This window comes from Penicillium taxi (genome assembly GCF_028828555.1).
Source record: "Penicillium taxi strain IBT 34144 chromosome Unknown utg000006l_segment0_segment0, whole genome shotgun sequence".
NCBI lineage: Eukaryota > Fungi > Ascomycota > Eurotiomycetes > Eurotiales > Aspergillaceae > Penicillium > Penicillium taxi.
The window spans coordinates 971,992-985,327 of NW_026643208.1; the positions used below are offsets into that span (position 1 = coordinate 971,992).

The 13,336-nt window shown below is 45.1% G+C and overlaps 5 protein-coding genes across 5 annotated transcripts; 1 reads left to right on the forward strand and 4 right to left on the reverse strand.

Annotated features, from left to right (window-relative positions):
* Window positions 1–127: 127 nt before the first annotated feature.
* N7495_009481 (uncharacterized protein) lies at window positions 128–1,248 on the reverse strand (the record flags this gene model as incomplete). Its single annotated transcript, XM_057212132.1, has 2 exons — window positions 128–813; window positions 867–1,248. The coding sequence occupies 2 exons, from the start codon at window positions 1,246–1,248 to the stop codon at window positions 128–130; spliced, it is 1,068 nt and encodes a 355-aa protein (XP_057058995.1).
* Window positions 1,249–2,465: 1,217 nt separating this feature from the next.
* N7495_009482 (DNA-(apurinic or apyrimidinic site) lyase APN2) lies at window positions 2,466–4,692 on the reverse strand (the record flags this gene model as incomplete). Its single annotated transcript, XM_057212133.1, has 5 exons — window positions 2,466–3,425; window positions 3,479–4,248; window positions 4,299–4,431; window positions 4,487–4,551; window positions 4,665–4,692. The coding sequence occupies 5 exons, from the start codon at window positions 4,690–4,692 to the stop codon at window positions 2,466–2,468; spliced, it is 1,956 nt and encodes a 651-aa protein (XP_057058996.1).
* Window positions 4,693–4,980: 288 nt separating this feature from the next.
* Window positions 4,981–5,793, forward strand: N7495_009483 (cytochrome c oxidase subunit VIa; the record flags this gene model as incomplete). Its single annotated transcript, XM_057212134.1, has 5 exons — window positions 4,981–5,143; window positions 5,250–5,271; window positions 5,350–5,509; window positions 5,573–5,580; window positions 5,748–5,793. The coding sequence occupies 5 exons, from the start codon at window positions 4,981–4,983 to the stop codon at window positions 5,791–5,793; spliced, it is 399 nt and encodes a 132-aa protein (XP_057058997.1).
* A 2,101-nt stretch (window positions 5,794–7,894) lies between these two features.
* Window positions 7,895–9,916, reverse strand: N7495_009484 (uncharacterized protein; the record flags this gene model as incomplete). The annotated part of the gene is made up of 5 exons (XM_057212135.1): window positions 7,895–8,947; window positions 9,002–9,192; window positions 9,450–9,537; window positions 9,593–9,725; window positions 9,786–9,916. The coding sequence occupies 5 exons, from the start codon at window positions 9,914–9,916 to the stop codon at window positions 7,895–7,897; spliced, it is 1,596 nt and encodes a 531-aa protein (XP_057058998.1).
* Window positions 9,917–12,666: 2,750 nt separating this feature from the next.
* Window positions 12,667–13,130, reverse strand: N7495_009485 (uncharacterized protein; the record flags this gene model as incomplete). The annotated part of the gene is made up of 2 exons (XM_057212136.1): window positions 12,667–12,989; window positions 13,064–13,130. The coding sequence occupies 2 exons, from the start codon at window positions 13,128–13,130 to the stop codon at window positions 12,667–12,669; spliced, it is 390 nt and encodes a 129-aa protein (XP_057058999.1).
* Between the last annotated feature and the right edge of the window lie 206 nt (window positions 13,131–13,336).

Sequence of the window (13,336 nt, forward strand, 5' to 3'; positions counted from 1 at the left end):
TTTTCGATGTAAAAGTTGTAAGAGTGGTGTTGCTATGTGCAGAGTTGTAAAAGAAGTTGAAAAATATGAGAAAGTGGCGATCGCACACGTAGAGATCACAAGCTGACAAGATATCGAACCCCGTAGACTAATTGGGGTTGGGTGCGTGGCGGGCATAGATGTTTGCTTGAGTCATTGCCTTCGTGTTTAGGAGACGAGCTGTAGCAACAGAAAATTCTGGAGGATCCACGTTCGGAGCATAGTGAATGAGGTCGTTGATAGGGTGCATTCCCTCGTCGGGGACGTAGAACATATCGCGCAACGTCAGATAAGGGTCTTCTGCGGTCAGAAATTCGCCGCTTGCAAGATCAAAATCCCACTCCACGGGATCAAGGGTTCGACCATTGAGAATAGCAATAGCGGAGTCGTTCAACGAAGAGCACAATGGCACAGGCTTCAGGATTGCGTAGCCACGTATGTGGAGGGTGACAAACTCGATAATCTCGAAGATATCGAGTGGGGTACGGATAAGGCTCATACGGACATCATCGACCCATGCTGCTCGGTTGAGCTCCACGCCAGCTTTCGTTTTCTCAACAGTCCATCCGCACATCGTCACATATTTGCTAGGAATTGGAAAGTTGACGAAACGGCTGATACGTCGAAGAAAGCCGGTAAGAGAGCCGTCCTCGAGATCATAACGGTCACGGAGCTCATTGTAGGTCTTGGCTAGCACCTCCCAATGAGACTTCAGGGGGTCTTCTGCCCACAATTGGGCGATACATTGCGATTTATGCTTCTGAGTGAGGCCGTCAAACACGGGCGCCAACCAAGCTATCTTATTATTAGCAAAAGATTTAGGCCTAACGGTGGAAGTTTTGACTTACTGCGAAATGCCATGAAGCTATTCAGAGGTCGGGTCTTGCGAAGAGCAGAAGGCCGAAGGGGGACGTTGTTCGACCGATCCCACAAATCAACGAAAGGCTTCAGCTCTTCATGATTGATGACGTGCGACTTATCACACAAAGGGTCATAAATCAACCTTCCATCTGAGATTTCGAAGTGAGGTCCGGAAGGGACAGGAAGGGGACGAAGAAAAAATGCAGCTGGGATACCCTCAATCAGGCTCGAAGCATATTCATTCATAGTCTGCTCCTCCTTGTTCCAGAGGCCGAGAATGTGTGAAGCTCGCTCAAATTTCATTGTCGTGAGGTAAGCAAACATCAAGGCCGACTCAGCTGGCCATGCAGCTGAGAATTTTGTGGCCATGATAGTAAAGACAGGTGAAAAAGCGGAGGATGAGGATGAGGAGGAAGAAAGGAAACAGAAGATGGATAAACAGAGGTATTTATTTAATGGGGAGATCCACTTTTTTACTTCGACTTCCAAACTCAGATGAACTTAGTGACATCACTTCAACTACTGTCAATACAATGGTCTATCAACTACTGACTTCTACTTTCAATTTGCCTGAGTCGTATCAATGAGTCATTGTCTCTCAAATCCCTTAAATCCACTGCAATATTTACTTCTTGTCTTATTGAAAGAAACTGAGTAGTGGCTCTTTAAACCACTTAAAGAACTAATCTATTTGGACCATAACATGTGGCAATATGACCCATGGCTTCGACTCAACTTCTTTGTTACCGCGGTGACTCGATTTCAGTGAACTGAATTCTCTTTCATGAACTTGTTGGGAATTCCAGTATTCTGATTTTCAACCAATTGACTGCCTATACCCAGCCTTTAAAATGCTTTTAATTCAAAATGTCCAGTTATGTCAAATTGTGTGTTATTCCCGCAGCCTTCTTTTCATTCTATGATTAATTAACAACAAAATCATGTCCTCCAATTCCATAATCAATTTACACCAAATAGAATCCTAGCCTTTAATCCTATACTGATTCAATGATCATGCAAACATAGTTCGGATACACGTGGAGATGGAGATCTCCATGACCCACCCGCAAAATGTATCCGTGCACGATCCACACGTGAGCCCCGTTGGATTAAAATTACCTATTTAGGTAATTTTTGAAATTGAAAAGATAAAATTGTATCCTCGATTATATCTAAAGTCTACTCATCTAGATAACTTCCCGGGGTGTATAAGCTACCTAGCCAATGCACGAATATATAACCTCACTACTTAGATCTACGAGTAGCAAGTACAATCATTCCAAGGCTGCGAAGTTGATCTACAAAAACTGTGAGAGCTATGCATGGATGACAAGTTCCAACATCTGAAAATTGTTGGTACATGTATTCCTAATTAGAGATCTCTGAAGACAGGCATGGAGATTTAGTAGCATCCCTGGATGACTGGGAACAGTAGCATTCATGGAAGCATACAGCTTTCCCAATTGTAATATGATGATAAAGTTAAAGCTTCCTAGATTTAATAAAATATATTGCCCGCGCGGCTTCGAGTGTGGTATCTGAAGAACAAGTTGTAACACCTCATCCCGAGCCTTGCAGGTCCTTCATCACGGCTCTGCCTGCTGCATTGGCGAATTCCAGTCACTGGCCCAGATAAACGTTGCACATCGCCATTCGGTTCCCTTCTCCTTCTCCCCGCTGGGGCCGAGGGGTCTAGAACATACCCAGAATGCTCTTCCGCGATTGATGCCCGGTTTCTTCGTGGTCATACTGATACACGGCTCTTGGTGTTCCTCGCAACGGGGAATTGGTTTCTTTGTGAATAGCTTCGTCCAGTCTTCCTTGCTGACAATCGGATCGATGATTGTGTCGGCCTGAAATCTGTGCGGTGAGGATTGCATGAATGCGTCTGCGTCGTTTGAATGGAGGTCATTAGCTATGGAATAGGGACGTTGGGAGGAGTTCGAAAGGAGTTTGGCGTTGTTGGGGGCTTTGTCGAGATTGAAAGAGCTTGTGTTGGCTGGCATTTGGGTATCCGGTTGACTGGGCGCATCACATTCAGCCGCTTTCGGTTTGAAGAATCCCTTCAGAGTCTTCTGGCCCGACCCAGCGGAATTGGATGAATTCATGACAGACTTTTGACGCTTGACAGGCACGACAGACGTTGTTTGAGGTCGTTTGCGAGGCAGAGCTTGGAGAGGTGTCCCCGCGAAGGGGGTTGGCAAGGTAGAGGCAGAATAATTGGGATGAAACGTTGCTGGTTCTGCTGTTATACTGCTTGATGATATATCTAATTTCTCTGTGGTATTGGTAGTTGATGTGGATTGGGAGAGAATTTTGGGTGGCTTGCGAGCAAACATATCCTTGATGCTTCTCCGTTTGTCGACGTCAAATTCTGGGAGTAGACGTGCCGATGTTGGAAGCATGTATCGAGAAGAGTACTCCTGTTGCCTCTCACCACACTTGAATATCCCCGGTGGGTTCATGATGTCGCGGATATGAATTATGGCCTGGTCATGCTGAACCTGATCCTTGAAAACTGCAAAGACAGGACAGTGATCTGAACCCTGTAGAGGAATTATTAGCGGGTGAACCTTCAATAAATCAACATGAAACAAACCATTAATCCTTCCTGAATGTTTGAGTCCGAGAACCAATCCTGCATGTCCAGGCTACACAGGACATAGTCGATTCTAGAGCCGAAATTTCCAGGTCGGGTGTTGAGTTTTGTATCCCAGCATGTATACATGCCTGAGCGCTCTGGATGAAATGACCTACAGATATCATGCAGGACAGGTTGTTCTCTGCCCTTATCCCGTTGTCCAATGACTACTCCATCGGACAGCAGAGAATGAAATAATTTTCTAGGCGGGCTAGATATATATTCTTCTGCAGTCGTTACGCATTTTCGAATGCTTTCCATTGCATGCGCTGAGTCACACGCCCCCTTTGCGATGTTAATATCGCCAGTCAAAAACACTCGCTTTCCCATAGCCACAAGGTTTCGGACCCGAGCATCTAAAGCATTAAGGAAGTCCATACGAAATATATCACGGGCTTCATCCCGAAATGCAGGAGAGTAGACTCCAATGAGAACGAAGGCTGGAAACTCCAGAATGACACATCGTCCTTCGGAGTCCAGAGTTGCTGCATCGACCTGATCGTCAGGTGATGAATTCTCACAAGGAGTCTCCTGATCACTTCCATCAGAATTAGAGGAAGTTCTTCTGAGTTGCTTCAATGTAGGGTACCCGCCAATCTGTTGATCCTCTGGCAAGTCCCGGAAGCGAACTGATGAGTTCGGCGGGGAAAGTACCCCAGTTATGCCTTCTTCGAAACGGATAGGAGCACAAGTGGAATTACGCGTATAAACCACCACACCGGAATATCCTATTCACAGTAAGAGCAGGCCGATGAAGCAGTGCAGCTGTTCAAATTACCTTTCTTAGCTTTGGGCAGGCTGAAATAACAGTCCCATCCTGGAACAAGAACCATATCATCGCGAAGGTCTTTACGCTGGATCTTGGCTTCTTGAAAGACCACGATATCTGCCTCAAGTATATCGAACATGGCCTGAAGACAAGTTAGCCGATTAGTTACTTACAAACAGATCTAAATAAGAGCTGACCTCGAATGTCCGAGTTCCCCTCCATGGTTCATATGAGAATGGGTTCCTTTTATAATCAATTAACCCTCATTCCATTGAATGACTTGAAGCTTCATACCGGATCCCGTTCACTGTGGCATAATTTTAGCTATCATCTTCCAACAAAGGGCTGGACACTAAGACGAATGAGGAAGCTTACCATTCCAAGTAGTGATACGAAACCCCATGATCAGCTTGATTACGCACACAAGAACCTCATGCCCAGCGACACAGTCCTACTCCGAACACCTTACGATCCTTACCACTCAAGTGCACCGCAGCAATAGTCGAATCAATTCTGAAGAATGAGGACGATATCAAGCAGTATAGAGGTTGATGATGGTGTCACGTGAGGATGGAGTGACATAGGGTTACATAAGCCGGGGCATCACGGGATCTAACCACCATTAAAGCGCTTGGATTTCAAACCGTATGACCTTTTGAACCATCTCCTCTCCATATCGACCACCACCAAGATGTTCACCCGCAACATTGCTCGTCTGTCTCAGCGCGCCGCTCCTCTGCGCTCGGCTGCTCAGCGTCGCTTTAACAGCGTCGAGGCCAAGCCCTCTTGGATCGCCGACAACGAATTCAACCGTGAGCGTGCTGCTGTCAAGCACCATGCTTCCTCCACTAGCGGTGCGTGACCCCCAATCGCCCCTATGACGGAAGTCCTTGGAGTCTTGTAATATTCCAGGGGGGTTTAAAGGTACTTTGGCTTTTTATACTGACTCAATGGCTCTAGGCTTGTGGTTCAAGCTCTCACTGTATGTTTTCTCGGTTTGAAAATCCGCTCCATGCGGACGGAGTCTTGTATAACATTGCTAACCAGTGATACTGTGAAGCTGCGTTATCCCTGTCCTGATCGGTGGTAGCATCAACGCCTACTCCCTCTGGAACGAGCACTGGGAGCACTGGGCCCACATGCCTCCTCTCGAGGAGCGCACCGAGTACCCTTACCAGAACTGCCGCACCAAGAACTTCCCCTTCGGTGACGGTGATAAGGTCAGTCCTGACTATGATATCTCCTTTTACTCTTGATTACAGCCTGCTAACCTATTCGTGAAGACCATTTTGTAAGTTTCGATTTGCACCCTTTGCGGCACAACTTTACGCCAGAAAATTTCCACCAACCCCCTCACCTCTATTGCGAGCGAACTCGCACACGTCTTGAATCACACACGTTCTTCTGAACCTATGCTCATATCCCCTCATCCGAAAAAATACTAACATGTCCATATAGCTGGAACTCCAGCGTCAACTACCACAACAAGGACAAGGCTACCTAAGCGGCTCGCCCACCAAACCAAGAACCAGCTCCAGAAGCTCAATATCAAAGCTTCAGATACAAGCTTGGGAGAGAATATATGGTTGTATAGTTATGTATATCTACCGCAGTGTTGTTCCGCAGAAGCAGAGAGTCATGGCTTTCTAGGAAGCTTTGAAGACGTGTTGAATTGGGGTTTGTTGACCGAATGAAGTGAATTCTTCGTATTACCAACTGTCTTTTGCGCAATTTTATTTTGTCAGTTCAAATTTCACATGTAGAGCCAAATCACTTGGTAGTTCCAGTAAAAGGCCATTACTTGATAATCTTTGAACTATCGCAAATCTAGATTCATACTTCTTTCCCAGAAATGTGGAGTTGGATGGGTTTCAAGCCTACGAAATGTCATTCATGCAACATCGACCTATGTATCTATGTCGATGTTAACGAAGGCGAGTTTATAATGCTTTATAAGTCGATTGCTTCAAATTTTCACACTTACGTCTATATACATGTCAGCTACTCGTTCATGATAGAATTCGAGTTTGGATGAAGAACTCGCTTGCCTATAGCTAGGCACACCCACAGAAAACTTAAACACGAGACAAACACTACTAGAGTTGAATAATCATGCGGCAATGAGATTGGTGACTTGTGGATTTCTGTGGTTAAAATGCCGAGTGCTGAATAGCTGCACAGGCGAGCTTACGCTGTCAGGCCGGCAAAGCTGTCTGTATTTTAAGAAGCTAGTCAGACAAGTAGTTGCGGCATAGGAATAGGTCGTGAGAGAGGCAAGGGTGATGAAGTACCACGTTTAGATATCAATTTCGTAGTCCTTATCGTTGGCGGTTCGGGAATGTATCCTTCCAGCCTAACGGTCATCAACCTCTACTAAGTACCAGTCATCTTGGGATTAATAACTGGGCACCAACAACGCAGTCTCAGAGGAATCAGCTTGAGGAGCGATGTAAGAGCGCTTCTTTTAGCTATTGGTGCATACCTAGGTCAAGAGCAATAAATTGCACGCGCATGAGAATCCTGTCGAAGGGCACATCAGCCGGGTTGAGTACGTGCTGAGGTTTGATGTGCCAGAGATCAAGAAGGGTACCTTTTCGGACACCCTCAGGTCGAGAGGCTTGATTACTTTGTCATTAGGTTGTTCCAGCCGTGTTGACAGCAGCTTCCACAGTAATCTGCAGGGTTCTCTTCGGAGTCGTCTTCGAAGATTTTGTTACCTTCCAGATGGATCGTATCATTGTGGCTTATTTTCGCAACATTATTCAAAGAAACTAAACCAAACCAACACCGAGCCAAGAAGAAACAGAGCCGAAAACAAACCGAAATCAGGAACCACGAACTCTCTAAAGAGAGATCTAGGTGGCAGTAGAAGGTCTTAAGTCGAGTAGCTTGGTCATGAGCTTGTTCCAGTTGGCCTCAACGGTAGCCTTTTCTTAAGAAGTGCGCTGGACCACGCTCTCAGACGAGGAAGCTGTGACAGAAGCGGAGGCTGCCCACTACATATCATTTGGTTTCAACTTGCCAGAGATAGATGCAGATAAGGGGCTGGTTCGCGCTATAAAGTCCATGAAGTATATTATTGGTACAATATAATCGTAAGGTACCTATGTATCCATCAAAGATATTTAAGGAGGGAAGTGCAAGGAGAAGAAAGTGTAAAGAGAAAAAAGTGAGCCCTTAAAAATAGTGAAGTGAGATCTAGCCAATGTGAAATTTGGCAACAAACTACCTGGGTAAGCTGGAAAAAGAATAAATATAATCATATTGAAGTCCACGTATTCAATATTTAAACTGGGATCTGATTATGAGAAGAAGCACGTTTTTATTGCCAACTTAAAAGTTCTAAGCCGATAAAGAAGTGAGATACTTGCATTGCTTTACTCGCTACTGGAGTTTCGCTGAGAAGAATACTTATTTCAACCTCTGAGGTAAGATTAAAAATATTGATATCTAAAAACCCAAATGAACCCAACTCAAAAGGAAATCAACCTAAAACAAAACTGATCCAGAAATAAAAACTGATCCAAATTGAACCAACTCCAAGGCAAATCCAAATACAACCCAAACTAACCCAGAACGAGCCGAAACCACCGCTGATGGACCCTCTAAATGGAGACAGAGGTAGCTGTCCGCTTCATAAGATGGAGGTACTCCTCCTCCAACTCGTCAGTGAGAGACAACACAGTCTCCTCCCCCTCCAACTCAAAGTCTCCAATTAAATCCCGAACATACTCCTCAACCGTCTTTCCGCTGGCCAGCACGTACTTGGGGGTACGTTTACCCATAATTGAGACAGGGCCAGGAGCCGTGTCCGATTCCACCACCATAGGAACAAGCTTAGGTGCCTTTTCAGGCACCTTCAGATCAAGGAGTTTCATCATAAGCTTGTGAAATGCCTTAGTTTCAACTTGTTCTGAGGTGCTAGGAAGTGCTCCATCTGAGGAGGAGTCAGAAGCACTATGATAGCTTTTGCCGCTGATAGTAGATGAAGGGGTCATGGCCATGGTGTTGGCAGCGGGCATGGCATCGCTGAGCTGCTGAGGAACTCCACTTCTACTATGACAGCTATCGGGAGGAGTGAATCGTGCAGGGTCCTGGTGGTATCCCTGGTAGAAGTTGTCGATATATGGAGGGGGAGGGGGAGGGCTATAATAGTCATGGCCCATATATGGGCTACCGTTGCTGTGCATAGGCTCCACAAGTCCGGGAGGGAATCCAGGAGGGCAGCCAGGAGGGTAACGGGGGTCGAAGGTGTGGAAGATCGAGCCTTGGGGCAGCCAGTTTGAGAGGATGGGGGGCAGAGGGCCACCGTAAAAAGGTGCCGCGCCATGGCTGTAAGCCACCTGTTGCTTAAGGTAGAGATCCTGGGCGTGTGCGGCCATGAGATTAACAGGACCGGGAGCGTAAGCCTCATAGTGAGGGACAGAAAGCTGTTGGTTCAAGTAGGCCAAGCGCTGCTGGTCCAGGTTCATGAGCTGCTGCTGGGAGATCTTCTGCTTGGTCAAGTTGCCATTGATATTGGCATTGGTGCTGTAGTTGGCGCGATGGCCGAATGGCTTGCGGAAACCATAGTTGCCACGAGTTGGCCAAGTTGCAGTCAGAGGACTACCGTCCATGTCGAGGAGAGACATGAAGAATTTTGTATCCTTTTGGAAGAACTGATGAGAGCGTCAGTGATGATCAGTGATATAATGAGATGAACAATGGTTTACTTTGATTGCGTCTCTGCAGTCGTCGACGTACGCAAAGGTGACCTTGCAAATTGAGGTGAGGGTGTTAAAAGTCGTAAGATAGGGCTGAATGCAGTACACCTCAACAGGTCCTCGCTCTTTTAGTGCAAATTGCACTTCTTGAATTGTGATATTTCCGTAAGAACGGAGACCAAGGCAGGCGGTTCCTAGAACTGTGTAAGAATTATAGAACAGAGAAGATCTTGAAGTAAAAGAAATCATAAGGCAAAGTGTATCAGAAGAAGTTGCAAGGCAAGAAGTAACAAAAGAGGCTGTGAAGTAAAACCAAAAGAGAAATTTGAGGGAGAAAGAAAGATAGGAAAGGAAAGGTGAAAAGAAATGGGGAAGTGAATTACTTCGAAGTGAGATAACCCCTGTCCCATTTCGAAGTAAAAGTGGAAGTGAAAGTGGAAATAAGAGAACAACTTACTTCTTCCTCTTGCCCTCTCAATTCTTAAGCAACGACCGTGCAGAGAAGTAGGACCACTTTCCAACGCTGATTTGGCATCTTCCGCGCTCTACAGCATGTTAGCAGCATATTCACTCTGGATATCATCAAGGGATATAGCTTACCTCAAATTGTACAAAGGCTCCAGGCAAGCCTTTTTTCTTGTCTTGCTTAATCTTAACATGGCAAGCTCCAAACTTTTCAAAAGTCGACTTGAGATCCTCGGCTAATTTATCTATAGAGATTTTGGTTGACAGACTGTATCAAGGTCAGTCACTGCCAAGTATCATCAACTTGAGGCTATAAAAGAGTATTTACTTTCCAGCAAAGATACAGGCATCGGGAGAGAAGAGACCCTGGGCATTCTTAGCCGACGGCACCTCAAGTAAGCGGTCCTCACGTCGAGGATATTTGTCCTTCCCGCCATTAGAAGTACCCATTTGGGCCATTTTGGAGTATATTCGTTAAAGTGAGACAAATTATGTTAAGATCAAAGCCACAGTATGGACAGGGGCTTTGGATGAGTATAAGTTGATGAGGAAAGAGGTCATGTCTGCTCAGTTGATTTTTTTCTCTCTCAAGACTCCAAGCTTAAAATCATACTAAGCTCTGTTTGTGGCCCAAATCTCTCTAGTGGAAAGATAAGAAGATGTTTACTATGGTTAAGTTTAGGAAAAGTTTACTATTTCTATCTAGAAAGGAATGTTCCCGCTATTTTCACTACAAAGTCTCATGTGAGTAGCCCTTTTTGCAGGTGCCACAGTCTATAGTTATCACAATCAGGCTCTGACCATGGAACCTTCTTGACTTTTATCTTGAAACATGAATCCTGGGGCTTAGTACTAAGAGATAGTTTGCCTGCTTTTGATCAATTTCAGCCATTACGAATGTTGTGCGTAGAGTATTTCAAGACTAGACGTCTAAAAGTTTGAACTAGTCCTAAAAGTGACTGTATAGAAAAGGCGAAGCCATGCCTCCCTCTACACAGATTACGGATTGATTACACTATCTTTTTTCCAGGCTCATTCTGAGGCATCAATCTATTGACCAGAGCAAATCAAATGGTAAAGTTTCGGCCCTAAAAGATAGATATCTGAAGTCCCTGGTTGGCAGTTAGAACCTGAGCATTTGAACCTCCATCTCTGTATTTGAACAGATCTTCTACAGCTTGCTAGGCTGCAGCTCCCAAAAATAGCCATTCAAAATGTTTTTTTGTTACGGTGGAAGATGCACTAGTCATGGTGAGGTAAAGGGTTAGGTCACCTGACATGAATTTATCTTTGTGAAAGTCAGCAGTCACCATTTCCTTCTTGTAGGCTGTCTAGGAGTAAAGAAGTAATTATATGATCAAGGGTGGCTAGCGTTGGATAGCTTCTTCTATCTAATCAACTCGGCAACCTAGGTATAATAGAAAGACAAGTTACAATATGCGTACCTTTCAATGTTGAAATCACGAAGCTGGTTTCAGGACGAATCAGGACTCAAGAGTGGTTGAATATTAGCAGCACAGCCAGTGCCGGTTTTCGAATGACGATCGGTAAAAAGCAGCAGACATCTTCCCAGGAGGAGCAGAGCTCAATACCTAGGTACCTAGTAATAGTCAACAATGTATAATCGAAGATTTTGCATGTTAAAAGATTAATTAGTCATTGATCAATACAGGAATGAACTGATACGAGAATGATGACCATTAGAGAGAATGAGAAAGATACCCTGGTTAAAATACGACATTTACACATAGAATATAACGCCTAAAATGAGAAACGGCTGCCTTTCCGTAGTTCTAGACGGCAAGAAGCTGGCCTATTATGTGCGCTGTCGGATGGAGGTCTGACAAACCAATTAAGGTGGATACGAATAGGCAAATAGGAATGGAGCAAATTGTAGTCAAATTATGTATGTGTGTGTGTAAACCTACAAGGTGGAACGGCCTAAGTTGGCCATTCCAAGCTGACTAAAATGCACTAAACTAAAACAGGAATCGGGCCTTTGACATGCGCCAGGGCTCACGTGCTTTTTACCAAGCTTTTTAGTGCTGTGTCAAAAATAGCCGGTTCCAATTGACATATTTGACATGTTCGATTATCCTTTGTTGTGTACATGTTTGCTCGCGTGTCATTTTTCACCATGTTTGCCCTATATTACGTTAGTCTATGCGGCAGCCTTAGGCACCCTCAGCTAAGCCCTAGGAAAAAAAAATATTGGGAAGTTTCAATCGGCCACCACATAATATCTCAATGGTACTAGATCTAAAATCAAGATTGGAGATATGTTGTACTATTACCTAGGGCTTGTAAAATTTTAAAGGGCATGTGTCACCAAATATTTCTTTAAAAAGTTTCTTTAGAACGCAGTCGAGAAGTTTCGTGGAATGCACTCACCACTTTTTCCCTATATCTCTGGTCCATCAACTGGAATGTAGTGTGTACGATGGTTGTATTGTTATGGAGTTCTGTTAGGCTGAGGTAGAGTGAGATTGGGTGAGACGAAGCTAATACATAACTACTACACTGATCCTTAAATACTAGTACTCATTATTTACCTAGGGGACCTAGGAATGATTTAGTAAGATTTTATAGCATAAAGGAGTAATTTTAGACAGCGAGGATGCTAAGAAGAGATTATAGGCAGATATACTAGGCAGAGGTACTAGATAGAATTATGAATATGTAAAATTATCAAAGATATACGTTGTTAAGGCCCTAAGTCCGCACCCATATAGCCTAAAACAGAATCTAACCTCATCAGACAAATACGTAAACTGCGAGCAATAAACACAAGCTGAAGCTCCATGGCGGTAATTTCTGTGTTCCCCTGCGTAAGAATCTGTACGCTGGCTAGCCTGTCAGCCTAGCAGTGCGTTAAACCTCCCCAATGACACGGCATTCTACCAGGCAAGCATTAAGTCATTGAAACGATGCGAGAGGCGTGTAAATTTGAGATAGATACACCGGTAATACACCTGTTGGCGTACATACCATGCAGGGTCTCCTAGCGCCGTTCTAGCGCTGGCACGGTAGATGCTAGGATCGCTGGGTATAGCACCAATAGAGATAATGTAGCCTCTGGAAAATGGAAAGGGAGAGGAATTATAGGGCTTGCCGGGTCTGCTAGGCCCTAGCACGCATAGCACCCATGGCACCAGGTGGTACATGTAGTCCGACTCCTGGTGGTGGTGGTGGTGGTGGTGCTGCTGCTGCTATAGCTGGACAACGGCAAGGCACGACAGGCGGCGAAATAATAGTAGCATGTACTCTATAGGCTCATCATCAAGGGATTGATCAGGCTCCTCCGGCTGAAAGGTCTCTCCATTCGCGTCACGTGGATGCTGATGGTTAGCAAGACAGTACTGGTAGGCATCAGTGTGCGTGCTAAACTGGTGGCCGTTCACATCTAGTAGCTCTGCCTCACTGCGGAAGGGGCGATTTAGCATAAGCTTCACACGGGCATAGTAATTGCTAGCATGGGGGTAGGTGGGGAAGAGCTGTATGCTAGGATCGCGAGCACCGCGACGATTACACTCTTTATACCAATAATGCGACCAAAGTAAGGTGAGGTAAGAGATATCAGCCCAATTTAGTAGCCGTGCTAATTACTTCTCAAGCTTTGAATCTGCTCGGCGTGGGCCAGTATCTGCGCTAGCGTCAGCGGTGGAATTGGCATTGTTCTGTGTAGCAGGGCTGCAGTCGACAGCCTCATGCTCCCTGCCAGAGAACTGGAGCTTGCTGCTAAACGGAATATGGCAGACTTCTTGTGCAGACCAATCTCCCCCACAAGGGAGTTCAGAAGCTTACTACTAAACCATAAATGGTAAAACTAACCTCATGCAGTAATTCACAGGTTCCAATATTACATGAGATGCGCAAGTA